General features: G+C 44.6%; 2 protein-coding genes across 5 annotated transcripts in view; one reads left to right on the top strand and one right to left on the bottom strand.

Moving 5' to 3' along the window:
- Positions 1-223: 223 nt before the first annotated feature.
- Positions 224-24,740, bottom strand: NPY1R (neuropeptide Y receptor Y1). Of its 3 annotated transcripts, none has more exons than XM_081021725.1 (3): positions 18,777-24,740; positions 4,508-5,175; positions 224-4,386 (listed from the first exon to the last, which is right to left on the bottom strand). In XM_081021725.1, exons 1-3 carry the CDS (start codon positions 19,033-19,035, stop codon positions 3,928-3,930), a joined length of 1,386 nt encoding a protein of 461 aa, XP_080877851.1. In that variant the 5' UTR covers positions 19,036-24,740; the 3' UTR covers positions 224-3,927. The 3 variants fall into 3 exon arrangements, with proteins under 3 accessions (XP_080877851.1, XP_080877853.1, XP_080877852.1); XM_081021727.1 differs by having other exon boundaries at positions 4,508-5,377; positions 20,228-24,559; XM_081021726.1 differs by having other exon boundaries at positions 4,508-5,377; positions 18,777-18,885.
- Positions 18,935-27,521, top strand: part of NPY5R (neuropeptide Y receptor Y5) — a 25,319-nt gene continuing 16,732 nt past the window's right edge. The window contains exon 1 of one of the 2 annotated variants that reach the window (XR_013990698.1): positions 18,935-19,041. The gene's annotated coding sequence lies outside the window, so the exon portion shown is untranslated. The remainder of the gene's footprint in view (positions 19,042-27,521) is intronic. The other variant, XM_081021730.1, reaches the window with a different exon arrangement.

Raw genomic sequence — 27,521 nt, 5'->3', positions numbered from 1 at the left:
CCAATATTTGTGAGTTGATCAAAATGTCACAAAGAACAAATCAGCAATGTACATTGGTCTACATTTTATGTGCAGTATTGAGAACACAATGAAATGATAACTGGACTGATGTTAGTACAAGGACATACTGTATGATTTTTGCACTGTGTGAATGCATTGTTCAAAATATTGCACAAGGCACAACTTAGTTTGAGATTTTTCAAGACACTGGAGAAAAGTTAAGTATTTTAATCTCATAGGCATTTATTCTTGGCAAATTTATAATAATATATAAAGTTCATCATCATTATTGGTACAAGTCTGTCCGTTACTTATACTAAATTCCTTGGTCACTGCATGGATAATAACAAGAACAAGAACGAATGCCTGACCTGGACCCTTGGTGATTATTGAATTGACAGGCACAATCAATATATAGAAATTTTAACAGCTGTAAGAAAACAGTGTCTTTCCATTTGCTTCAATAAATTTATGTCAACACAGATCCCACAACCCAACTCTGTAACTATATATACTGAACACCAGAAAGCCTTCTAATATAATATAGTTATCTACAAGACTGTACAATACATTGTTACCCTGCAATCCAAAGCTCTGCAAGAGCCCAACCGAGCTCTGAGTTTTGTGTGAGTAGGTGATGGCCCAATCACTTCCGTGTTGGGGGGGGGGGGTGATGCTACAGGTGCACACGCCAGCCAAGCTGATGCGTAAGACATTTTGCGCTGAGGAGGCCTAAAAAGATGTCAGTTATGGGGAAATCAATGCAGAACAGTTGGAATCTAACTAAAGTAGCCTAATATGTTTATAGTTATGTAGCAGCATTACATTTTATTATGAGGGTGTGACTTCAAAAAAGGGTTATATAAGGATATAACTTGGGGGGGGGGCAACCCTCCTTGTCAGTTAGCCCAGTAAAGGGCTCTCATTGACAAACAAACTGCGAGGAAAATATCAATTTATTTCTTAAGGAGCTACTGGAATAAAATACTAGATGTATGTGTGTGTGTTTTTTCTTTACATGGCCACAAATAAAAGGTCTATTTAGCTTGCCTTGCAGTCTTATTGGTGGTGGTGAGGTTTTATGGTGACTGCTCTGCCATATCCACAGCCCCACCAGCTTATTTCATGGTGGTTGCTCTGCCATTTCAAAAACCCTGCCAGGGTCAGCTTTCCACCACCATTTGGTTTGGTTTGGTTGTTCATTCCCTTCAACTGATATCAGTGAGGGAGGGAGGAATCACTATGCCATCTTCAGGGCAGGTATAGTTATTTGCCCTTTTCAGGGGCATGTCAGCAAAATGAGGGGACCTTGGATCTTGTGTCTCTAAGCCAGGCATCCCCAAACTCGGCCCTCCAGCTGTTTTGGGCCTAGCTAACAGGACCAGTGGTCAGGGATGATGGGAATTGTTTTGTAGTTCCAAAACAGCTGTAGGGCTGCTGAGTCTGAGGATGCCTGCTCTAAGCCCTCCCCCCCCAAAAAATTATCCACATTCTACCTGCCCTCTTTCACGCTTAACACCAGTGGGTATCTGTGCCCACAGATCTTAGCATCTTCTCGGGTAAGGTACATCACCACAGAAAAGCACTTGCACCACTTCAAATGGTCCCTTAGCAGGCCTTTGGCCAGCTTTAGGATTGCTTTGTTCGTATTTTAAAAGCAGAGGATCAACAGCAGTTGTATAGGGAGGGTGGGAAAGCCATCGAAAGCCAAAAGAAAAAGAGTAGATATGATTTCCAATGTGTGACAAGGAAACCCCTTCATCAAGGTGTTGTTGGTTAAAAAAAAAGAAATGCTTCTGAAGGACAGGTTGATGGGGGAGGGTTTTCCAGAGCAGCACACCTAAGCATTCCATTTCCTCTTTTTATTTTATGGGGTGCTGTCTACCTTGTGGCTACAGCCCTGAACATTTCCCCAGTTTTATGTGAATGAGACAGCCCTGGCTTGTGTAGATTGCTATGGTGCACCATAGCTGCCAGACAACAAAGAGCCTCAAATAATCAAGTTAGTTTTCAGTCAGAAATCACAATGGATGCAGTCGCTGCCACTACCTTTCAAGACGGTTAAACCATGAAAATCTGGTCACAGACCATGAGCATAATTATGCTACCGAATTAGGCTAATGGTATCAAGTCACTGGGACATATTTTATGTAATAACCTGAGATGCTTAGAAACAATAACAGTGGCTAATACTGCCTATTAGGTCGTGAGTCAGCCTGCATACTGAGTTAATCAAATGTGGCGCCTCAGAATTAGGACTTAAGTCCTAATTTACCATCTCAGTGTGCTTTGTCCCTGTGTACATTTGTGTAAATTGAGCTGCCCTTGGGATACAACTAGATGTGGCATTAGGAGACCTGGGACCAGAACTCCTGCTCTGTTTTTTTGTTTTAAAGAAAAGGACTTTAATGGCAGCTGTGGGGTCAGGAGACTCTAATCAGGGCTGCGGGACTGGGCTCAGGAGTGATAAACCTTGCTCCCTGCCTCATTTTCCCAATTAAACACCCACACAGACATTTAAGCTGCTAGTTACCCTGTGGGACAAAATATACGGGTACAGGTAGTTTCTTTACAAAACTCAGTCAAATATATTTGTGGATACTGCTGTCAAAGTTACTGTGTGTATGAACTGCACAATTTTAAGACCCAGTGACTTACAAGAGAGGGTGTTAAGCATGTAACCAACTATCACCAGTATAGATATTAAAATAATAGTTAGGATTACACATCACACCCCATGGATGCTAAAGGGTGTGATGTGTAATCCTAACAATCCTTACCTAGAGGAAGGTGCCGCTTAGCCAGGGTGATTTACTCCCCTTGCATGTGTGCTTAACATTAGGGCCTTAAAGTGCTAATCCTAGGCTGGACAGGGTCCACGACTAACTATTTAGTTCTGTTAATCCTGTTCATTTTTCCTTTTGAATTACACACACCTTTAAATAACTCAGATGCAGTTAGCGAATCGTGTAAATTTAAGTATAATCTGCAGGTTTTGGAGTAATACTTCAATGGCAGTCTGTTGCTTCTGACACAGGAAGGTATTTTCTAAGACTAAGGCTGAAATCCTTGCTTCTGAGTTAACACATGGTTAGGATTCTGCTGCAAAACAGCTGCTCAAAGCAGAATGGCCTGATTCTGTTTAGAAGTGGGTTTATGCTAAAGGCTTGAGTCTTATGTGGGGGAGGGGGCCCATGGTAATCTATCCCATTTACTACCATTCCTCCGAAAACATTTATTTCCCCCATTCCTACAGTAATGATATTGGGGGGGGGGGTCCCATTTTTTTCTAATTGCTTAGTGTGGGGAACAGATACATAGGAATATAGATAGCTATCAAGTCGAGACAGCTGGCCCATCTGTCTAACTATTTTCAATACTAACTGGCAGAGGATTTCAAAGATTTCAGGCAGACGTAGTCCTACTTGGAAATGGCACAGATAGATACCTGGGAACTTCTACAATGAAAAGTATATTTTCTACCACTGAGCTACAGTCTTTCCAGGTATACCTGCAGGTATTCTTTGGGCAGGGAGGATAAAATCTGGGGGGGAAAGGGGTAACACCTCCCCCCCCCCGGGAAATAGTATGCATTCCCAATTAAAATATACTCTTTTAAATAAATACAGTTAACAAATTTAAAGGCAGAAATGTATCAATGCACAAAGAAAAAGACTCAAAAACGTTCTTTTGATGAGAGCTTCAAGCAGAAATAGACCCAACTTTCATTATATATTAGGGATTAGATAGATTTGCTCTGGTTTTTACAAGCAGCAAAAAGGGGGTAGGGAGCAGCAGCAGTTGAACCACAGAAATGAAAGTGACAGTTTAAAGTTCCTCAGTGAGGGAGAGGGGAAGATGTTGACTTCTTTAAAGCATTGTGCTTGATCCCTGAAACTATATCATCTGTTGTGGGAGCTTTGGGAGCTATAGTCTTTCATCGTCACTGTCACTAATTTTCTTAAATGCAATGGGGCTCGCTTGCTTCAAAGAGGTCTTTGAAATGTCTGTATGCATGGTGGACATGGCTATCGTCTCGTAGTCATCATCCCTAGGGTGGAAATCGCAGAAGCGAAAGAAAACCTGCAAATCCCTCTGGAAGTTCTTGTTGAGGAACCCATAAAAGATGGGGTTCACGCAGGTAGAGATCATAGCCGTGAGGTGACAGATCAGGAACAGCAAATTGTGGCTGCAAGAAGCAACAGGTAGAATTTCATGGTTCCAGTCAAAGACTGTGTTAAAAACGGTCAGAGGGAGCCAGCACACCGCAAAGGCCACCACAATCGAGATGAGCATGATGTTGATCCTTTTCGTTTCAGTGGATCGGTATTTATTGTCTCTCATCTTATCCATCATGTTGCTCCTCCTTTTTAAGCGCATGTATATCTGCGGGAAAACAAAAATTCAAAAACAACTGTGTAACCTAAAACTGTGGATCCTACAGGCATTTCTTTGGAGGAAACAAAGAACGGGTAAGACACATCACAAAAACAAGATTCTCTCTTACCTTTAAGTAGCAAATAAATATAAAGCAAAGGGGTCCCAAGTACTGTATCACCAAGAGAGCTGTGGTATACGAGAGCCTGATTGTCTCCAGTGGAAAGGAATCCAAGCACACGTACTTCCCTTTGTATTCCTCTATTGTTAGATTGGTGAAAGGTTCGTCAGTCAGTATGTGATACACCAGGAAAGGCAAAGATGAAGCCACTGCTAGAGTCCAGATCGCAGCAATCCCTATGTAGGCATGTCTGTTGTTTGGCCTCCAGCCACGAGGGTTGATAATCAGCTGGTGGCGCTCAATAGCAATGAGGACCAAAGAGAAAACCGAGACTGTGATGGAGACACACTGCACAAAAGGGTTCAGCTTGCACATGGCCTCGCCAAAGACCCAGTGATCCATTAAGGTGTAAACAAAGGTGAAGGGAAGACACATGATGGTGATGAGGAGGTCCGAAAAGGAAAGGTTGACAATGAGGATGTTAGTCACGTTGCGCATCTCCTTTTGTTTTAAGATGATGATGATCAAGGCCAGGTTCCCAGAGATGCCCAGAAGGATGACGGCCCCGTAAGCCAGAGCCAAGGTGAACACCATCGCCAAAGGCACGTGACAGTCTTCATCCTCAAAGTGAACAAGTCCAGCAGCCTCCTTTGAGACATTCTGAATGGAATAGTTTCCTGCCGAGGAAAGAAGTGATGAATTCATGTTGGGCTTCCCCACACGCACACAACAATCTGGGCCCACGCTGAGCAGTGGTCTGAAACGGCAATCGGTTTCTCAGAAGCACATTCAAGGCGTTAATGTTGTTCTCCTTACACAAAGAACAGGCTCCCAGCAGAAGCTGCCACAGAAATGTTCATGCCATCAATAATGCACAACCTGCAAAGGCAAAAATAATGCACATGGATTTTTCTTGGGTTTTCAGAAATGGAGGGAGGTGTTTTGTACTTTATTGGAAAACCAGGGACCTTCTTAATCACAGTTGGAATATTTATTCCTCCTCACTGCCAGGAATAGGCTATTGTTTTCTATTATGTAGTGGCTGTTTAAACCTGAATTTTCACTGCTGAGGTAATATTCAGAAGGGACTGTAGGGTTATCAGTTGCGTGTCAAGGCCCCAAGCCAGCCCCCCATAAGAAATAAATTCACACTAACACAGAATTTTGGTTTAAGTTTAATGGGCAAAATTTAGGCCACAACTTTATTGATTACGGTAAATGTATTGGCTTAGGCATTGGCAATAGACTATATCTGACTCCTGCCCACCTTGCAGGGAGTCATGAAAGGGTAAACCACCGAAAGAGGTACCACATTGGGGGAACCCGCCTGTAGCTCTCCTCCATGTTCCCAGAGGCCTGGCATGGCCCTAGCCCCTCAAGTGGACTTCGGACAAGATCCAGGCCCCGGATTCCTTTAACGGAATACCCTTGGACATGGAGGGGCAGGCAATGGCTGACCTGCCCTCCCCCCCTCCCACATCAATAAGCCAATGCCTAACCGCCAAACCTTACAAAGTTGTGACGATTGCTAAGAGGTAGGTGAAAACCATGTGGCCAATGCCAGTCTGCCAAATGGAAAAATTCCTACCTGGCCCCCGTCCCAAGACAGGTGACCAACCAAAGTCCAAAGCAAGGCCAGAGGACACCTAAAATAAAAGGGCGGGTGGATGAGTGCTCAGCAGCACGAAGCAGGTGCGAAGCACACGATGCGCTGCCGCTCATATACCACCCCCCCACACACACAATCACCTCTCTCAAATGATTGGCCAAGGAGGCCTGGGATGATTGTGGTGCCACCCTGGCGTGGAAGGCCTCACTCCACCTACACTGGGGGGTGGGCTGGAACTATATTGAGGGCCTGCCCACAACCAGGATCATTTTTTAAGATGATCCAACTTCTCATTCCCTACAGCAGGCGTGGCTAACCTATGGTGCCTCCAGATTGCATTGGAGTACAACTCTTATCATCCCTATCCATTGGCCATGCTGATGCGCACTAGAATCCTACAACAACTGAACGCCCACATGCAAAGCTCCCCTGCCCTGCACAGAGACAATATTAATTAGACCTACATCTTTGTACCCAGAGAAAGGATTCCTCTTTGCATAAAGCTTAATTGCAATGCATTGCACCCAAAGACAACAAGCAATATCGGGTTGACTCACAGGCATCTGGCTGAAAGTCGTTCCTGGGGTGCGTGTTCCCAAGGACTTTGAGACAATAACCACGGGAGATCTACACATGCTGCTAGTTTTAGTGCCCAATGTTAAGCATGTTTACCCAGAAGCAGTGCTGGATTAACACACAAGCTAAGTAAGCTGCAGTTTAGCACCCCCTAGATACTAAATTTCAACTTTTACATAAATTATTTAAAAATCAAAAGGAGCAGGGTGAAGAAATTCTGAAACCAGACATTATTGTTCTGTTGTGTATATACTTAATAACTATGCAATTACTGGTCATATGACGTACAGAAATAACCACAATTAATATCAAAATTTCATTCGGCCAGGTGTCCATAAGCCGTCAAAGAGCACTGGTGGCAGACCATACCAGGCTTGACTGCAGAAAATATTTGGCCTAATCATAACTTAGTCTCATGTCTCATTTCAAATGTTCTTTTTTTAAAAAAAATCATGGAAGTGATTTAATTTTGATGTCATGTGTAGAACACACCTAGTGCATGTTGTATTGTTTCTTCCAGTGAATAAGTGTTATAAGTGCTCTTGCGTTGCTGGAACACAAAGTCTTCAAATATGCTAACTAAGAAATCATAAGGCAGCTTCACTTACAAGTTATTCCACATGCAAAAAGGCTTATTGCAAAAATATTCGTTTTAGTTAGATTGTTTCATTTTTGGCTGCCTCCTTGCCTATGTGGTGGAATGTCTGCAAATATAAAAGCGTGTTGTTTCGATTTTCATTGTCCTTTCTGTTGTTTTTTTTTTTTTTAAAGCAATTTATTAAGTTTTACAATAGAAATAAACATAGTAAACAATGTAACATTGATCTTGACATATTTTCACATTTTCTTTAGACTTCCTCACATCTCCCGCTCCCATTTTTCATCGTTATAACGTTTTGTCAGCAATTTATCATCTTATTTAAAATTCTTATATCCCTTATATTTCATAATCTTATAATTCTCAAAAGGAGCTAAGTTTCACAATCTTACTTATTTTCTTAAAAACTTCTAAATTTAGTGGTGCTCAGTTATTTTGATCTAGCATCTTGTTTAGCATTCACACAAATTACAATGCTTTTGTAAATAGTTCTTAAATTTCTTCCAGTCCTCCTCAATCCTCTCTTCTCCCAGGTCACGGATTCTGCCAGTCATTTCAGCCAGTTCCATATAGTCTATCAGTTGTATCTGCCATTCTTCCAGTGTGGGTAGATCTTGAGTTTTCCAATGTTTTGCAAGAAGTATCCTTGCTGCTGTTGTTGCATACATCAAAAATGTCTGGTCCTTCTTTGCCACCCCTTGGCCGACAATACCCAAAAGGAAGGCCTCTGGTTTCTTAGTAAAGGTATATTTGAATACCTTTTTCAGTTCATTATAAATCATTTCCCAGAACGCCTTCACTTTAGGGCAAGTCCACCAGAGGTGGAAGAACGTTCCCTCACATTCTTTGCATTTCCAACACTTATTATCAGACAGGTGGTAAATTTTGGCAAGTTTGACTGGGGTCATATACCATCTATAAATCATTTTCATTACATTTTCTTTCAAAGCGTTACATGCAGTAAATTTCAATCCATTGTTCCACAACCTCTCCCAGTCCTCAAACATGATATTATGCCCAATGTCTTGTGCCCACCTTATCATAGCCGATTTAACCGTTTCATCTTGTGTATTCCATTTCAACAGCAAGTTATACATCCTTGAAAGTACCTTAATCTTTGGTTCTAACAATTCTGTTTCTAATTTCGATTTCTCCACCTGGAACCCTAGTTTTTTATCATTTTTAAAAACTTCTTTAATCTGAGCGTAATGTAACTCATTGTCCTTTCTGTTGAAATAATAAACATTTTTGGGTAATGCTCTGGGGCCTCTTAAACTTGACACAACCCTGCTCAGAAGTAAGTACTACTGAGTTGAAATGCAATTTTCTGCCAAGTAAGTGTGTCTAAGGTTACAATAGCGCAGCCTAATATGAGAGAGCCTCAACAGGAAATCTATCATTGTGCCAGCATAAACCCGCAGATGAGTTACGATTAAGAATGGTGCCATGATACATTCATCTGCATTATTTTCTGACACTCAGTTCAAGGGTTTAGCTGCCATAATTTGGAATTCAGACTGCACGGTCACATATAGGAACTTTTCTATAGACCCAGAGCATACGAGATTCCAGCAGTAAACACAGTTTAATGATCAAACCGAGTACTTCTTGAGTACTAACAAAACAACACATAACACATTCTTGGCCAGTTCAAAGCACTTATTCATTTGGAAAGGTCATGGAGCAGAGAAACACTAAGCAATCATCAATCTCATTCACATTAGGAATAATATTGCAGGTCACTGTGAGAAGCTCAATCCTCAAAGAAATCAAATGGAGGGGGCCAGCCCACTGAAAAATTTCCAGTCACCAGTCAGGCTGAGAGCTCATGAAAGTTCTCTCAAAGGTGAAGACTCCTTGCCCTTCAATATCATCCTAATGCAGGATTAGCCAATGTGGTGCCCTGCAGAGGTTGTCACAGAATACAACTCCCATCACCTCTGACCATTCACCATCCCAGCTGGGGCTGATGGAAGTTGTAGTCCAACATTGGGTCACCACATTGCCTACCTTTGTCCTAATGTCCCCAGAATTCAAAGACCATGATCAAGATGTTTTCCTTGGTTCTTCAGTCACATTGCAAAAGCATGAAGTTTGACATGCGCTGCAGGGTTAAAATGACAAGCGCCTAGAATTCTGCGTACAGATATAGGTTCAGATGATTGAAGTTAATTGCTAAGTATTTCATTCCAATAGATGTTGCTACGGGTTTGTTTTGTTTTTAAATTTGTTCCTGTTCTTTATATTGTAACGTACAGCAAATGTCAGTGGAGCAGCACGGTTCAGAATAAATTCCATGCACATACAAAACTGAAAACATTTTAAAGTGACTCTAAGGAGAGGGGTTAAAATGACTTGTGACCGACCCAGCTGAACACAGGGCAGTAGATATATATGATGGTCCACTAGAGGTGTGGTAAACCTTATGGGTTTGCCTCCTTTCTGCCTGCCTGCCTGAGATCTCAAAGACAGAAGGGCACGATGCAATAAATAGACTGAGGACTGCATTTGGATTGGTGGGTCACTAGTTGTAAATGCCTGAGATATAGATAGATGATTGATTGATAGATAGATAGATAGATAGATAGATAGACAGATATAATGGAGCTATACTTTCAGCTCAAAGATCTAATTAGCTGTGATAAGCACCTGAGTGGCTGTCACACACACACCCCGCCCCCCAGATCTCCTTGGAGCTTGCTGCCACCTTGTCAGGCCCCTACACAGTGGTGAGAGGATGCTACATTCTCCATCCACCTCACGAACCACCACAGCACAAATCCTGTGCTTTGTGCTTTGGATTCTCTCTCCTTCCCCCCGCCCCCCAAACCAGCCTCCCTAAGCCACCCACAATCTGTACTGGGATCACAGCCTGAGGGGGAGGGGAGAGTTAACCCTTTCTTTCTGAACCTTTTCCCTACCAAGCCCCCACCCCACCCCCGCTACCTTTAAAACAAAAAAAAAAAACAAAACCATATTGTGTTTCTGAGCTGGATCATGCCCCACACACTTTTAAAGTGGAGAATTCCAAGCACGGCTTCAGAGAGAGACACATTTAACTTGCCATTGGGTTTGGCACTGATCTAGTCAGTGGTGACTGGTGCCCATTGGGACAGAAGGCAAGGAGACCAATAGGCAGAGCCTGATGATAGTTTTGTTCCCATCCTCCTCCCTGCTGAGTGCTACAAGGGGCAGGATGCTGACAGTCAGTGCTACCCCATGGAGTGCTTGTAAATAAGTAAGCATGCGGGCAGGTGGGGGCTGGCTGAGGGCAGAGTGAGTCTGGTGCCCCATTCACCCTAATGGGCCAACCTCCACTATATATATATATCTTTTGTGTTGTGACCTACTCTGAACCTCTTCTTTTTCTTTACTCCCCTTTACTCCCACTTTAAAAAAAAAAAATCCTTTTGGCCATGCTCTTTTCAGCTACCAAGAGACAAGCGCCCAGTGCAATGGAGCAGAGTTACTCCAACGGTTCTTGCAAGCAGTCTCCTTCCCTAGTTAATATTCCAGCTGGCCCCCGGAAGAACAGTAGGGGGCCGAGCACAAATAAGCTATCCTGGTTGCTTTCATCTCTGGCAGAACTGCTGTCTAGCAGGGATAGGGCAGCCACTGAGGAGACAGGAACAAAACGAAAAGGATTCAAAATTAAAGAGGATTTGAGGAGGGCAAGAGCAAATCAATATTTATCCACGGAACTCAAACATACACACAACAGAGCAATCTCTTGCCATTTACAAAGAGGCAGCATAGAAGGACAGAATCAATGGAAACTTAAACCAGCAATTAATTGACCCACATTTGATGCAATCAATAGACCGCAAAGCCTTGTGGGGTATTTCCCCCCTCTTCTGAAACCTCTTCATGCAACTTAAGTTTCCCCTTAAATGGAAAGGCTTGAGCTGAAGGCTGAGTTTACCAAGGCAGCCCACAGCCTTGATCCATAAGAGCACCTACTTTTCATTGGCTTATATCACAGATGGGGTACCTTTAGCTCGTGGGCCAGAGGTGGCCTGTGGGTCCCTCCAACCTGGCCCACAGCCTCTCCTCCTCAGCCCCTTTCCTGTGCTTAAAAGGGGAGCTGGTGCTAACAGAAACCTGACTGCTGTCCAGTGGGGTGAGAAGCAAATACAGTGGTACCTCGGGTTAAGTACTTAATTCGTTCCAGAGGTCCGTTCTTAACCTGAAACTGTTCTTAACCTGAAGCACCACTTTAGCTAATGGGGCCTCCCGCTGCTGCCATGCCGCCAGCAGAGCACGATTTCTGTTCTCATCCTGAAGCAAAGTTCTTAACCCGAGGTACTATTTCTGGGTTAGCGGAGTCTGTAACCTGAAGCGTATGTAACCTGAGGTACCACTGTACAGCTGGAAAGGAAGAAGGGAATAAAATAATACATTCCAGCCATACTAGAAGAGTCACAGTTTCTCTCTCTCTCACACACACACACACACACACTTCCATTCAGGCCCTATCAACTTTCAAGGAAGGCACATTTCAGCCAGGCAAAAGTACTTGTGAGAGAACGGAGCAAAACTGGTGAGGTTCTGAGGCTTACGGAGGGGAGGGAAGAGTCCTGAGGATTAGATAGGGAGGCCCCTAAGCCTGAGCTTCCCCACCAGCTTAAGCCCAAACCAGCTTCAACGGTCTTTGGAGCTTGCTGGCTGCCCTGTTACTTTCCTCCGAGTTCTGATAAACAAACTAGCTTCATTTCTCGTGGTCAGCAAATTCAACATAGATGACAAACATGAAAGCTACAATAGTGGAAGTGTGGTAGAAGAAGACATGGCATTTCAACCAGGGAGGTTATCATTCACTAGCATCCACTGCATGCCCTCCAACATTTCTCTGTTGAAAATAGAGACGTCTCACTCCATAATGATAATTTTACTATTTATACCCCACACATCTAACTGGATTGCCCCAGGCACTCTGAGCAGCTTCCAACATATATAAAAATCTAATAAAACATTAAACATTATTTTTTTAAAACAAAACAAAACAAAAAAACCCTTCCCTATACAGGATTGCCTTCAGACAGCTTGGGGGTCAAATAACTCCATGTCGTCCAACATTTGTCCAATAAAAATAGGGACATCCTAAGGAAAAGTGGGACATTCAGGGATCAAATCAGAAACCAGGATGGCTTCTGTAAATCCGGGACTGTCTCTGGAAAATAGGGACACTTGGAGGGTCTGCCACTGTGGTGTGTCTGGTTTTTTTAACAGGAAGCCTAACACAAGAGGTAAGATGAACCAAGCGCCCAAGCAAGGTTTCAGTAACAGGACTTAGATTGGACTAGAAAGCAGAGCCCCTCAGCATGGAGAAAAGGTGAGCTTCTCCATTTAAAAGAAGACCTAACCTGGGGGGGGGGGACTGTAAAGACCTGATGAAGAGAGCACAGCAGAGGTTACATTTTCTGAGAATCCTCCAGAAAAATAATCTCTCAAAGGACCTGTTGATGGCATTCTACCATTGTACTGTTGAGAGTGTATTAACTTATGGTCTGTGTGTGTGGTTTGGGAGCTGCACCGTCAGGGGGAAAAACAATGCTGTCCAGGGTTGTAAAGACTGCAGAGAGAATAATTGGGTGCACTCTTCCCACCTTGGATCAAATCTATGCTCCAGGTGTCCTAAGAACATAACTGTCAACGTTTCCCTTTTTTAAAAGGGAAATTCCCTTATTCCGAATAGGATTCCTTGCAAGAAAAGGGGAAAGTTGACAGCTATGCATAAGAAAGCTGCAGAGATAGTGCAGGACAGTACGCACCCTGGAAATGATCTCTTGCAGCTTCTGCCTTCTGGAAGAAGGTACAGGGTTATAAAGACTAGGACTAGCTGCCTGAGAAACAGTTTTTATCCAAATGCGATTTTGGTTTTAAACAGAGTGTAAGGTAGTCTCTGTGGGAGTATATTGTATTTAATTATGGGGTATCAGAGTTTTTAGGGGGTTAACCAGGCTGGGATAGCTGACTTGTTGGTTTTTGAATGTCTGATGTAGATTTTTTCAATTTTATTGTTCTGTATGGGACAATGACAATAAAGATTATTGTATCGTATCATATAAAAGGCACGTCATCTATGCATCTAGAGCTTAGAGGAAGAGCTTCCAGGCTAGATGGTGGAGTTGCATTCATGCGCCAACATCTCTCATTTTAGAAACATGTGGTGTGATCCTAAACATGTTTAATCAGAAACAGGGCTGCGAGTTTAGCGAATTTTATCAGCATGATGAATCCGTTAAAATATATTGGTCAGCTAAAAAGGTTCCCCTAACTTACTGACCAGCAGGTTTAAATAAAAATAATAATTTAGATGTTGTTGTTGTTAATTTATTTAATTTGTTATTCACCTAATGGCCTCTCTGCAATTTACAGCCAGGTTTTAAAACATGCATTTGTAAAAACAAAAGCCACCAAAAGTTAAACAAACAACAAACAACTGATAAAATGAACACCAGATTCCAAATGGGATGGGGGCTTTATCAGCAACCTAGACTGCTAGCAATAGAAATCTTGGCTTAGCTGGGTCATATTCTCGAAGCTACCAGCATGAGTTTGACCAAACTGTGGGAGGCAGTGGAAGACAGGAGTGCCTGGCGTGCTCTGGTCCATGGGGTCATGAAGAGTCGGACACGACTAAACGACTAAACAACAACAACATTCCATCAAATGCCTAGATGGAGAGAAGAGTCTTAATGTGGTGCCAAAGATATGTCAATGTCAGTTCTAGGACAGCGTGTCACAGTCTGGAGATCTGGGGGTGTCAAGGAGGGACAAAGGACAAGTCCCTCTCTACTGCTGCCACCCTCCAAAGCTTTCTCAGACGGGGCAAACAGAGAAGGGGCTCAGAGGACACTCATATGGTTCAGGTAGAGTTTTCTTAACAACAACAACAACAACAATTTGCACAACAAAATTGATAAAATGGATGACAGAATTTACTAATAAAACAGCAGATGACAAGCACCATCTTAGACAGGGAAGGGGAATCTGTGTTCCTGCAGATTTTCATGGATTCTGGCTCCAACACCCATCCCTGAGCATTGGACATGCTGGCTGAGATGGTTTAGAGTTGTCATCTAGCAATATCTGAAGGGCCAGCGGCCCAATGCTCAGGGATGGGTGTTGGAGCCGGAATCTACAAAAATCTGCAGGAACACAGGTTCCCCTTCCCTGTCTAAGATGGTGCTTGTCATCTGCTGTTTTTATTAGCAAATTAGTACATTAGTAAATTAGTAAATATGAAGCATCTATATATTAGAAGAGGTATTCCCTTCTGTGTGACAGAGAAGAGGGAATGTGTCTTCTCAGTGATGCTTGCTGCAACAATACATGTATCATCATCTAAAAATGAAGTGCATATTATTCCCTTATTTTTTTTCTCCTTTATGCATATTGAATAATCAATCAATTAAAATTCATTTTGGGCTTTTCCAGGTTTGCACATTATTTAGCTGCTAATACACTTCCCCTCTATTTGAATTAGATGGGGGCTGCCCACACCTGCACATATCTGAATTTGTATATGAGGTGCAGCTTCAGTTCTTCCTGTTCATGCCTGTAGCTGTTCTGTGCTTGTCCCTGTCTTCCAATTGGTTAATACTATTATGCCAGTTAAGTACTGTCAGGGCATGTGTGCAGGTAGATGCATGAGCCTTGTTTTTAATAAACATTTCACCACCCCACCCAAGAAGTGTGCAAAAGCAAATTCGTTCATTCCGTTTTCTGATTTTGTGCAAAAGAAAGAAAGGAAAACAGCCTTTGCAGAGCACACTGGAAATAGTTACAAGAACAACCACAAAGGAAATGAAAGCAATGAAGAAGTACTAGGTATGGGAAGGGGAGGAGCAGAAAGTGGCAATTGCTCCAATCAACCACAATCACAAAAACAAATAATAATAAGTGATCCTGAGTGGAGTGGTTTGGAAGGGAATTTGCATTATTCCAGTATCAGGTGAGCCTGAATTTACAAGCAGAAGCATTAAGATGGGCATTGTTCAAGGGTAACATCATGTGAACAACACAAATTAAATGTGAATGCAAACAGCTGCAAACACACAGTAAACTGGTGTGGAAGAGCCCATGATTAATCAGTTAAGATTTCTTTCATTGGAAAACTATTCTCCTTCTAGGACCCATGGAGTAAGTTACTTCCTAGCTAAGTATGATTAGTTTTGCAGCCTTACATACTGTACTGTTAGACATGACCCCAATCTCCACAGCAGTGCAAGATTCCAGGGGACTGAGCGCATACACAGGACCTGTGTTTCCTTTAGAAATGAGTCACAGCGAAGAATGTAGTTCATTTACACATATATACAACCTGAGTCCAAGCTGGAGGGCAGCAGCATTGGATTTAAACAGACATCTGCCATTTCTCTGCCTCTCTCTCCAGCCCACTGCTTACTAATTCTGTTGAATAACGCTACAACACTCTGCACGAAGCTTCGGCCCACATTACTCCTAACTCTCTATTCTCTCCCTGGCTTTTTGCAACACAGGCAGAGGAGACGTCCCACTCGCTTTGATCCTGTGTTGTCCTATATTACCCCCAGGCTGCCATCTCAAAGGGGATGCGTCTGACTTAATTAACACTTAATTTATGTTGATTCCCTTGGATTAGCATTGTCTAGCACACAGCCTAATCACAGGGGTTTGGCCTAATGCACACACAGAATCTGGCTATTTCCTGCTTCTAACACCCCCAAGCCTTTGTTAAATTCTAATACTGCTGGTGCCAGGAATTCAGGAAAAACTTAAACTTTGGTATCAGGCTGCATAGGTGCCACCCCAAACACACTAATAGTGCAACAACAACAACAGTGCAATCCTCTTTTACTTCAGTGGGGCTTGCTGTCAGATAAGAGGGAATGGAACTGCCTCTTTGGAATGCATTCCTGTACCACTTAACTGAGAGTTAGCCTCATTGAACCCAATTGTTCCCAGTAGAACAGGATTGCACTGTTAAGTAAGGAAAGGCATGGTTAAGATCATGCTGGTGTTTAATATTCACACCCTGCCTTCTTTCCCATCTATCAAAACTTTCCAAAGTTGATTGCCCTGAGCAAAGGCTGGACTGCCAGGCAAGAGCCTATTCCTGAAAGGGAATCTTGATAAACCTTTCTGACCCAGACACAGGCAAATCCTCACATCAGAACACAGGGGTGCCAACTTAAATACAATATTGGGGGGCATAATCGATCACAAGACACGCACACGCACACCATTTGAATGTCAATGTCCATTGATGGGGATGGAGGGGCTCAAATATTTTATGAGGGGGAGAAGGGACCTTGGCCCCTAGGAGTTGGCTCCTATGTCAAAACATAGCTCAAGAGGATCACAGTCACTGACCAAACTGCAACCCTTTCTGCTTCATTAAAAGGGCAAAAAGCAGGAGGTGTAGACAGAAAACTTACACGGACCCCAATATAGCCCGATCCAGAAACCAGTTAAGCCAAAGGACATAGGATGGGGAGCTGAGGAACTGGCTTCTATGCATGGCAAACTTTTTGACTCAGTGAGACTTGATTCCAAACAAACACGCACACCCAACTCCCTACTCTTAAAACACTTAGAAAAAATCTCTGTTGAAATCTTCTGAATACATTTATACTATTGTTGTTGGGAGAGGCCTATTATTATTATTATTAAGTTGTCTGCCTTCACACATTGAGGATGAGATGTCAGGTGGCAAACGATGTACCCTTCCATGGGAATATGCTCATTGAACTCAATGGGGAAAAATATACATAGGATGAGACTAGACATAGTCAAGTGCATCGGCCAGAACGCGCTGTGTGTGTGTGTGTGTGTGTTGAGGGGAGGCAGGGAATTCCAATTTTCCTCTTCAGCCCTTAAGAAGCTCCCACATTAAGTCAGCATCTCCCCCAACCCCCTCTCTCACGCCTTGCATGGCTCCTGAATCCTGGGAAGCTAAAACAGCACCCTTAGAGGAGGGAGGATGGGGATAGGATCCGCCTGTCTGTGTGGGGACGCAACCAAGGGAGGTTAGGGAAGTGGGATCTAAACCGGCTTCAATCCGATTCATCCTCACGACCAGTCTGTGGAGTGCAGCAGACGTCAGGTCGTCTTCCATTGTTTGAGCCTCTTTGCTTTCATCCAACAAAAGCCCCCACTTAACATGGGGAGAACCCTCCACCAACGACGGACCCCCTCGTGGGAATTGAGGAGACGTGGCTAGTTCGTTTCATCTGCTCTAATTCCATCTGCGCTTTTTCTGCGGAGGAGACCTGAGCCTCCTCTGTGTCTTGGTTCTGGGAAAACGGGGGTCATTTATTTGCCACGACCGCCTTCCTTTCTAATACAACATTACCCACAATGCTGTCCTCCCCGCCCCCCGGGTCTCCTGGAGACCTCGTGCGCTCCTGAGCCGACCGGCTGTAACTTGACACCCACCCCGTCCCATCCCACCGCGTCTCTCCAATCGGACCCTCCAGTCCGGATCTGCCCTAAACATTAACTACAGGCGACTCCCTGCAGCCATAGCTGCTGCGTCTGCCGAAGATTCCTAAGGGTCAAGGTTCAGCGGGGTATTTACTACCCCTTCCGTATACTTTCTGGAAAATAAAGGCTTGGAGAAGGACGGGGAACCTCCAAATGTCTCCAACGCCCATCACCCCTGACCACTGGGGATGCTGGCCGGCGAGGAGGGCAGGCGGAGCCCCACCACATCTGAAAGACTACACAGGCTTCCCACTGTTGTCCCTTTCGACGGAAAGAGCGGTGCCACTTCCCTTCAGCGGGTTACCCTAACCCGAAAAGACTCTCACTTCCAGCAGAAGCTGGATGGCCATCTGTCATGGATGATTTAGTTGAGATTCCTGCTTTGCAATGGGCTGGGGGACCCCAACCCCCTACAATTCCCCTCCTTTCCTCCCTGTATACCAGCTTCTTCCCTATGTTTACATTCCTCCTGGCTGGGAGAGCCAGGCGTGCGGATGAAAGGGGCCAGAGATCACGCGCCTAGGTCCTTCTGCGAAGCGCTCCGCGCCTCTGCCCGCCCTTTCGCCCTTCGCCGTTGCTGACAGATTCTCCCCAGTTTTTCGGCATCGGCTGGCTTGAAGACCTACAGAACAGCCTTCGGCTCTACTCACAGCTTCTTTCCTCTCTCTTCCAGCAAAAAAGAAAAAGCCCCCTTCTCCCCTGCTTCTCTCCCTCTCTCCCTCCCTCTCTCTCCGATCTTTTCGGAAGTTTTGGTGGCTTGAGATGCGCCCCTTACAAGATGCCCAACAGGCGCGTCCGACGGCGCTGCCTCGGATCGGCTCGACAACTGCGCTCGAAGCGGTTCTCTTCCCATTACTGCGAAGCCCGGGTCTAGCACGTGTCAGATTGGGGAGATGGCTCGTTTCGCGGACACGGTCATTCCGTCCAATGTGCAAATGGGAACAGGTAAACGCCTTTAGGGGGTGGGGAGAGATCCGCTGGCTTTTTAAAAAAAGGATAATAACAGCCACAAAAGAGTCTCTCACCTGCATTCTTCCTTTCTTCCAAGCACCATCCTAAGTGCTGAAGCGAGAGGATAAGAGACGGCTGACTTGGGAAGCGAAAGGCAAAAGAAGGACAGACCCGCTGGCATTTGCCCACCACGGATCCCGAAGATTGGGTGAGCGGAGCAGGAGGCGTCCCCCTTAAAGCTGAACTCCACCTTATTCTCCCACTATCACATGACGGTGTGCGGTGCGGAATGTGAAGATCCCAGCACACGCGCCTCACCTTTAAGCTGCACATCTGGAGGTGGGTTGCCTAGTAATTCCGAAATAAATGTAATTAAGTATGGAAACTGCAGGGAAGGAGGGGGAGCGGGGAGGAAAGGGGCTGGGAAGAGCTCTCGGGTGTGGGAGACAGTTTCTGAAATGCTTCTGCAATCCGGATTTTTGTCGGCGTGGTGGTTTGCGAGCCTGCGCCACCTCGTGGCCCAAGACCGTCGGTGCCAAACCCTTCTCTGTGCATGGGATTATGTAAAACGATCATTAGCGGGAGTGGCGGCTGGGATGTGATTTCATGTGCGACCCCCCCCCCCCCCAAAAAAACCCTCGGCTTTTTCGAATGAGAAAATTCGACTGATGGAGAGGCCCAAACGTTTTGTGTGTGTGTTTGTGTGTGTATAAAAAAAATCTATTAGTTAAATGGAAAACACAAAGAAGATGAGCTATCACTTCTGAAATCAACTAACAGAGCAAAAAAGGTAAAGGTAAAAGGACTGCTGACCATTAGGTCGAGTCGCAGACAACTCTGGGGTTGCGGCGCTCATCTCGCTTTACTGGCCGAGGGAGCCGGCGTACATGTGGCCAGCATGGCAAAGCCGCTTCTGGTGAACTAGAGCAGCACACGGAAACACCATTTACCTTCCCGCCGGAGCAGTACCTATTTATCTACTTGCACTTTGACGTGCTTTCGAACTGCTAGGTTGGCAGGAACAGAGCAATACATTAGTCCAGAACTGGAGATATACCACTGCTATGCTGGCAGTACAGAGTACCACATCCAATGTGTGCCCGGCCCAAGATGGCAGGGAGAAATTAGCATAAAATACAAAAGTGATGTTTCTGGGGAAATGACAGACAGTCTCCTGGCATCTCTGGAAACTCCAACCGCAGCCCACCATTCCAAAGCTGTGCTGAGCCCAGCGATGCCACTCCCCCACAGAGGCAGTCAATGAACTCAGCACAATTGGGACACACCCATTGCACCCCATCATCGCCACAAAATGACAACACGGAACCCCCTACTCTGTTAAGCCATGGTGATGCAGCTAGCAAGCACCCTATTGCCACCAGTCCCCAGGCATGCTCTCAGGCAGGGCTTTGAGTCCACATGTTTTCCTTACTGTGGCATTTGCCCATTCTTTTTAAAATGCCTGTACAGGGGGAGAGAAAGAGTTAATAGGTAGACCAGTAGAAAAGCCAGAGGCAGAGCCTACCTGTTTATAAAAGGGCTTAGTCCATGGTTTGGTTGGTTGATTGGAAAAAGGCAGTTGGGAAAGCAGTTGGCCGATAGTTGGAATTAGAGAGACAGTTAGTGCAGTTGGTTCTTGAGTGAGGGGAGGTAGAAGAGTTAAGAGACAGGATAAAATAAGACTAAGAAGGTAAAGAGTAACAACATTTTGAATGCAGTTAAAGTTTATTTGTGTTTGCAATAAACTACACTCTTCTTTGTTAACTTAAGAACCTGACTGAGACTAAGTGATTTACCGGGGAGGACCTAGTTGGTGGCAGCGGATTAGTGGTGTACAGGTCAATAGTCCGTGAGACGACCGGGGGCTCCGTTCGAATGCCACACTTACAACTACTGTTTTTCAGCAAACACACACAAGGGAAGAAAGAGAATCCACATGACATCACTTCTATAGAGCTCCCTGGGCAGACCCACACGCCAACAGACACACTGGACAAGAGTGCAAGACCCACCCAGGGTGGGGCCAGGAGACACAGCAAGTACAGCCACAGAACATATGAAAAGCCTGCTGGATCAGGCCAGTGGCCCACCTAGGCCAGCATCCTGTTCTCACAGCAGCCAACTAGATGCCTGTGAGAAACCAAAACAGAAGTCCACTCTCCCTGTGCTTTCCTGGAATTCAAAAGCGTACTACCTCCAGCCATGGAACAGAAGCGACATCCAGCGGCTCATTGCATAGGGCAGCAGAGGGGAGCCTAATGAGGTCCTTGTGTTTTGATGGCCTTCCTAGTTAGCCTCCGGGGCTAAATGGTGGCTCAGTACCACTTTCCAAGGAATACAGAGAATATCACAGAATAAATAACTCTGTATGTGGTTTACAAAAATTCATTGACAGTAATGTACCAAAAAAGGAACCATGCAGCGGTTGAGCAGTGAATTGCCATTGCATAGTTCCTTTTTGGCCCAACCAGAAGAAGATTCATGAAACAGAGATTAAAATCTCATTGTCAGAGTTCTGTTGCAATTGCACCAGCAACAAGTATACACATCGAGAATTATTCTCTTGGACTCATTGCAGGAATATTTGGAATGCCTTTTTTAAAAAAACCTTGATTGCAGGCTTTGCTGGCTTCTTGCCACGCCCAGACATCCTGGATCCTTCTTATTACAGCAGACAACTACAAAGATAAGAGTTTTCTATTTGGAATATTTGACTTCGATATATTGAATTGTGTATGTCACTATGATTTTGGCATTGTAGATAGCATTTAAAACTCTTAAGTATAAGGTGGTGTTGATTACTGTCAATGAATTTTTGTAAACCACATACAGAATTATTTAGTTTGTGATACGCTCTGGTGGCAGCAGCACCCATCCTGCTTGTGCTCCCTGAGAGGTCTGCTCCCTCGTGGTACAGGGCATCTGAGTGAGCAGGGAAAGGAGGGACTGCGTCCCCTGCCCACCTCCTTCTGAGACCCATCCTGAGGCAGGCAGCTGATGCTGGGTCATATTAGGGTCCGACCATTGTAGTTGCAGCCCATGTGATAGGGCAGAGCCATGCAGCCACCCTCTGGACACCAGTAGCTCTGCACCTTGGTCACAGCATACAGCTGTATGTACATTGAGCCCATTTCATTGAACTTGTGTGCAGAACTCCCCAGGCCAGGCTTAGCAAAGCGAAAAGAGCAGAAGTTTGATGCCCGTGGATGTGACTGTTGTGATTGGTGCAGAAAGGTGGTTTTTGGCTGCCAAAGTTAAAATGTAAGAGAAATATAGATTTTTGACACCCACGAAAAACAGAATAGATCCTGCATATTGGTGGCTCACGCTTCAGAGGCTGCGAGTCCAAGGCCACATTCATTTTTTTAAAGAAAGAAAATGAAAAGAAACCCAACTGAGAGCACCTTGTTTTGTAGCTGTTGTGGCAGGCTCCAAGCCAAGGGCCAGCTTGTCATTTCAAATTGCCGGATGAATGCCGTGAATAATTATCAGTCATACTCCCAACAGACTCAGGATACTAAACAGATACACATCTCAGTGCTCCTGGAAGAAGACTATTGATTAAACAATAACTGGCAAAGGAAAGAAAATGTCAGATTGACTGCTGCGTTTAACCCAGATGCAGTACGTGGAGAGCATATCCATAAGGCCTAGGGTGGTCAGATGAGGGTGTTTCACTAGCCCAGCTTTTTTCATCCTGGCATATTAAGCCAAACTCATTTTATTTTCTAAAGTCCCTCCTTTGCTTCTGGTTGCCCTGTTTAGACTGCATGCAGTTGCTTCTGAGACGGGTTTGGGATAAGTGAAGCAGGAGTAGTCAATGTGGTGCCTTCCCAATGTTTTTGGACTACACCTCCCATCATCGCTGCCCTTTGGCCATACCAGCTGGGGCTGATGGGAGTTCTAGCCCAATAACCCCTTGAGGGTAACCACACAGACTACCACTGAACTAAAGCCTAATATCTTGATTTAACTTTAGTATCTCACTGATATCGAGCAAGGGATGATCATTGTGCACCTAAAAACTCATTGGTGCTCCTAGACATGGTTTGGCTCCTGGATGTTCAGGTTCCAACTGCAACTATGAGCATTTCTCCATAGCCTTGTTTGTGCACCAGCTGCATCCTTTTCTGGACAAGGCAGATCTTGCTATTGCCAGCCATGCTTTGGTCCTGTCCAGGTTCAGCTTCTGTCACAAATTCTAAACCTTAAAAACTACAGGTGGTGCAGAGTGCCTTGGCCAAATTGCTTTTGGGTTCCCTTTATAGCTGAGGTGGGAAACTCAGGCTCATGGGCCAAATCCACAACTCCAGGCCAGCCCCCTCACTGGCCTTGGTTCACACCCTCCTTGAGTGATTTTTGCCTGACTGGAAGGTGTCCTTGATCTCTGATAATGACTGTTGTTTGTTCGGATGGAGGACAGAGAGTGTGTATATTCAGAAGCTATGAATGCAGAAGTACAAAGGTGTCCTGGCTCCCAGTTTCAGACTCAGTATTCGGACTCTTGGCTCAGGTATGATGCTTGTTCCAAAATTCACTACAGCTCCCCAAAATAGTTCATGTTACAGTTTACAAAGTCAGAAGGCACAGCAGAGCATTAAGGTACATGGCCAGCTGTAAGCTAAGATGCTGTCCAAACAACTGCCATGTCCCATAAGCTTTCCTTTTGCAGAGTGGGGAGGACACGGTCATTCGTGTGGTTGTCCCCAACCTCAAGACTGGGCAAGCAAGTGGGCACTCCTTCAAGTAGGCTGAGCATGCAAACTGTGTTCATGCCACTGAGGCTGCCTTCACGGCCTTGGAGATAGAAGTGGGGCTAGCTTGCTGTCCGATTTATCCATAGGCACCTCTCCTGAGAAGAATGGTTCTTTGCTAACAAGGGGTGGCTGTGGAGTCAAGTTAGCTCACTGGGATGCGGGATACAAAGGATCCATTGACACCTGGACCAGTTGCTGTCCTAACCATCCACTGGACTCCTTACCTGGGTCCTGATCATTGCCTCCCAACCTGCTGGGTCTCCTCCCAAGTCTCCCATTTCCTCCCACTGCCTCCTCCCCATCTGACCACTCACAGCAAGCAGTGCCAACTCACCCATGAGGCGGACTGAAGCAGCCGCCTAGGGTGGCAGAATCTCATGGGATGGAACCCCTGTGAGCGCTCTGTTCCTCTCCCCCCCCCCAACTCACCAAATTAGGTTGCTGTGCAGACGAATCCCCTGCATGTTTCCTCCAAAGTAGGTTTCAATTAGTTCCATGGGACTTACTCCCAAGTTAGTGTGCAGAACATTGCAGCTTTAATTAAACTGGGCTTTGAAATCCTGCCCAAAAGTGCCAAGTTCGTAATAAAATCAGCATCCAACAATCTATAATTAGGAAGGCAAAACGGATCAAGAATGTATTGCTCTTTTCTAGGCATTAAGGAACACTGAATTAGCCTTGTAATTAATGTCTACCATGCATTTAAAAACTTCATACTTTTATAACTCCCAGCCCTTCTCAAACAGATTTCTGCCTATTGACGTGTATGCTTCAGTGGAAAAATGTGATCTGAAGGTTTATTGAGTGAAGCACACTAATGGTTTTGGGCTTTCCCTACTTAAACTCCTGTGGGGCAGGGGGAATATATTGAAAAATTAAACAGTTGAAAACTTAATCCAGTTGCATCCATATTTTTCTTTAAAACCAAAAACCTCTTAGTGGCTGCTGTTGTGAAATATAAACTCCCAATATTTGCATAAAGGATGGGGGTGGTGGATTTGCATTGCATAATGACAAACCCTGCAATCCTCTACTCACCTGAGAATAGGATTCACTTCAGATTAGACCTGGTTAAGTCTCAGAGTGCAATCCTATACACATCTACCCAGCAGCAAATCCCACTGAGTTCAATGGGGCTTATTCCCAGGTAAAGTGGGCATAGTACTGCATGTCTCGTGGACTTCAGAGAGATGCACAGGACTTCCAGGAATGACATTTGGAGACTGCAAAAGAGTGTAATGGAACCCTTTGCATCCTGGCTATCACAAAGAATTTATAAAATGTTTCACCTTCAGAGCCCAGCTCTGTGTGTGCCTCTGTGCTAACTATACACCAAGCTGAGGGGACGCAAAATTGAGAAGATCCATAATTGAGAAGGTCCATGTGGAGGCATCAAATTTTGGCCTCACTCTGGGTGCCATAATACCAAAGTCCACCCTTGGGAGTGAGCTGTGGAGAAAGAGGAGGTCAGAATGGAGTGAATCCGAGCAGCACTGGAAGCCGGTTGGTGAGCACAGCACAGGAGCAGAACCCCCCTAATACAGCAGATGACAGAGATTTGTTCAGTGCAAGCACACAACACCACTATTCCATCATCCAAGCTGCTTCTGCGCACAAAATGTTTGTTTTCATCCATAGAAGTCCCTTCAAGTCTACACACATTTCTTCTATCATGACTGTGCCCTTTGAACACTGTATTCAAGCAGCAAGAAGGTGAGAGCTGTTCTTGGTGGAAGCTGTGAAGCTTCTTCCCCACAGAAATGAGACTCAGATTACTTTTGGGAATGCTGCAACACTTTCTTATTTGGGCTGCCGGGTAGGAGTCAACACCCAGTTGTGATTTAATGGATTAGGAAAACGTGTCTTGAAATCCCTGTTCAGCCATCTTGCTCGCTGCATGACTTAAGCTGACACAGGCGTTCTCCGTCAGCCTAACAGACTGCCCTTTGGCTGCTGTGGTGATAAACAAACTCGTGTATGTCACCCTGACCTCCTTTGGTAATAATAATTTTTAAAAGTAAGTGACCTGAAACAAACATTGCAGTGTGGAGTGCTTTTGTTCAGGGTTCCAGCCAGCCAGCCAGCTATACCCTCGTCCAAGACACTCTAATCCATCCTGGATAGCTCAGTTGGTTAGAGTGCGATACTGATAATGCCAAGGTTGTGGGTTCGATCCCCAAATGGGACAGCTGCATTATTCCAGCATTGCAGGCGATTGAACTAGATGATCCTAAGGGTCCCTTCCAACTCTACAATTCTATGATTTCTTTCATTTCTGTGATCTCTTGCCTGGTTTTTTGTTTCCCACCCACCCCAACAGTCAGCAAGCATTCACAGCGACTCAACACACTCAGCCTTCATTGGGTTATCCTCCCTACTTGCTACTTTTAACTATTTCCCCCTAAGCTTCTTTTTTTGTACTTTGCCATTCCCCCAAGTCTCCTGAGAATTCACTTTTCAGCATGGGTGCCACCATTTTGGCTACATAAACGCCTGCATCTGCACTCTCGTTTGAACAATAGAAATAAAGAGACAGATTAATTAAACGTCTTGGGTTTAGCAAACATGAGCTAATATTAATTGGTTTTACGATAATGCATTCTACATTTTAATACAGAGTTTTATCTTACTGATTTGAGCAGAGGTTTCAGTAGTATTAAGTGTCCCCTTGTCCTTCAGGTAGACCAGGAAAAAATCTAGCAATAAAAACAAATAGATTGACTTAAAAAAAAGTTATGACATCAGGGTACAAAACTCTGTACACTTACGTGCAGGTAAGCTCTATTGAGCAGGTCCCAAACTCTATTCTACAAGCATCAGCTGGGTGGGCTGTGGCATGTCTGTGGATTTCAGGTTGAAGACACAAGATGACACATTCATCATATTAAATATTCCTATTGATTTTAATTCATAGACTCATAGTTGGAAGGGACCCAAGGGTTATCTAGTCCAGCCCCCTGCAATACAGGAATTAATAATTGCATTTTATTGCTTCTTTTATTTCTGATATTGTATTTCATTGTATTGCAATAAAAGCAATATAATAAAACACAATGTATAATAAACAATTGAAGCAATAAAATACAATAAAAAACCATACAGTATTTAGCACGGCACATTATAATTCCTACAATAGGCAGAGAGATCCTAAAGTAGTCCACTGAGGCCCTAAGCAATTTGCAAGTGGTCTGGGGAAAGAATGGGAACCATTGTTCTCTTGAACACAGATGAACTTACTCCAGAGTAAACTTACATAGCACTGTGTTGTAAAAGTTGGGAGACCCATACAGTATCTTATGTACCCAGAAGGTATCTTATGTACCCAGCACTTTCCTAAACAGACAAAGAGACGGTGCTTTTAAACAGAAGTCACACCACACCACACATCTAAAGCACACTTATACCGCATTACATGGCAGGCTAGTGTCTGAAACAAAGATGTGCTCTCCCAAGCTCACATTCCCAACATGTTTGCACTCCTCTCTCAGTGACTTCTCTGCTGGCTTGGTCATGTCCACAGAATGGGAGATGGCAGGATCCCCAAGGATGTGCTCTACAGGGAGCTGGCTTCAGGCCCCAGGCCTGTTGGCGGACAAACTCTGTGTTAAAAAGATGTCTGCAAACATGGCATGAAGGCTGGCAACATCAACCCCACCATGTGGGAATCCCTTGCTGGCGACTGCAGTACAATCCATAGCAGTAACTGGAGGACGAATGGCTGCTGGTAGGAGCACAGAGAGAAGAAACGCCATGCTGCATTTGCAGCAGCACAACTGGACACCATCATCTGCCCCAGCTGCAACAAAACATGTCTCTCCTGTATCAGTGTCTACAGCAGGTGCTGCAACCTTCTAACAATTTGACTTCACCCTCAAAGTCACATTCTTCCATTGTCTTCCAAAACAGATGGATGCCAGCCAACCAACCAACCAACCAATACCACTTTAAAAGTCATGGCTTCCCCCAATTAATCCAGAGAACTATAGTTTGTTACAAGCACTGGGAATTTTAAGGAGCCCTCTATTCCCCTCACAGATCTCAACCCCCAGAGGTTCTTGGGAA

This window comes from Podarcis pityusensis, assembly GCF_964106645.2.
Source record: "Podarcis pityusensis genome assembly, chromosome: 9".
In the NCBI taxonomy this organism is placed as follows: Eukaryota; Metazoa; Chordata; class Lepidosauria; order Squamata; family Lacertidae; genus Podarcis; species Podarcis pityusensis.
The sequence above is the reverse complement of the archived record's forward strand: the minus strand, read 5'-3'. Positions and strand labels throughout refer to the sequence as shown.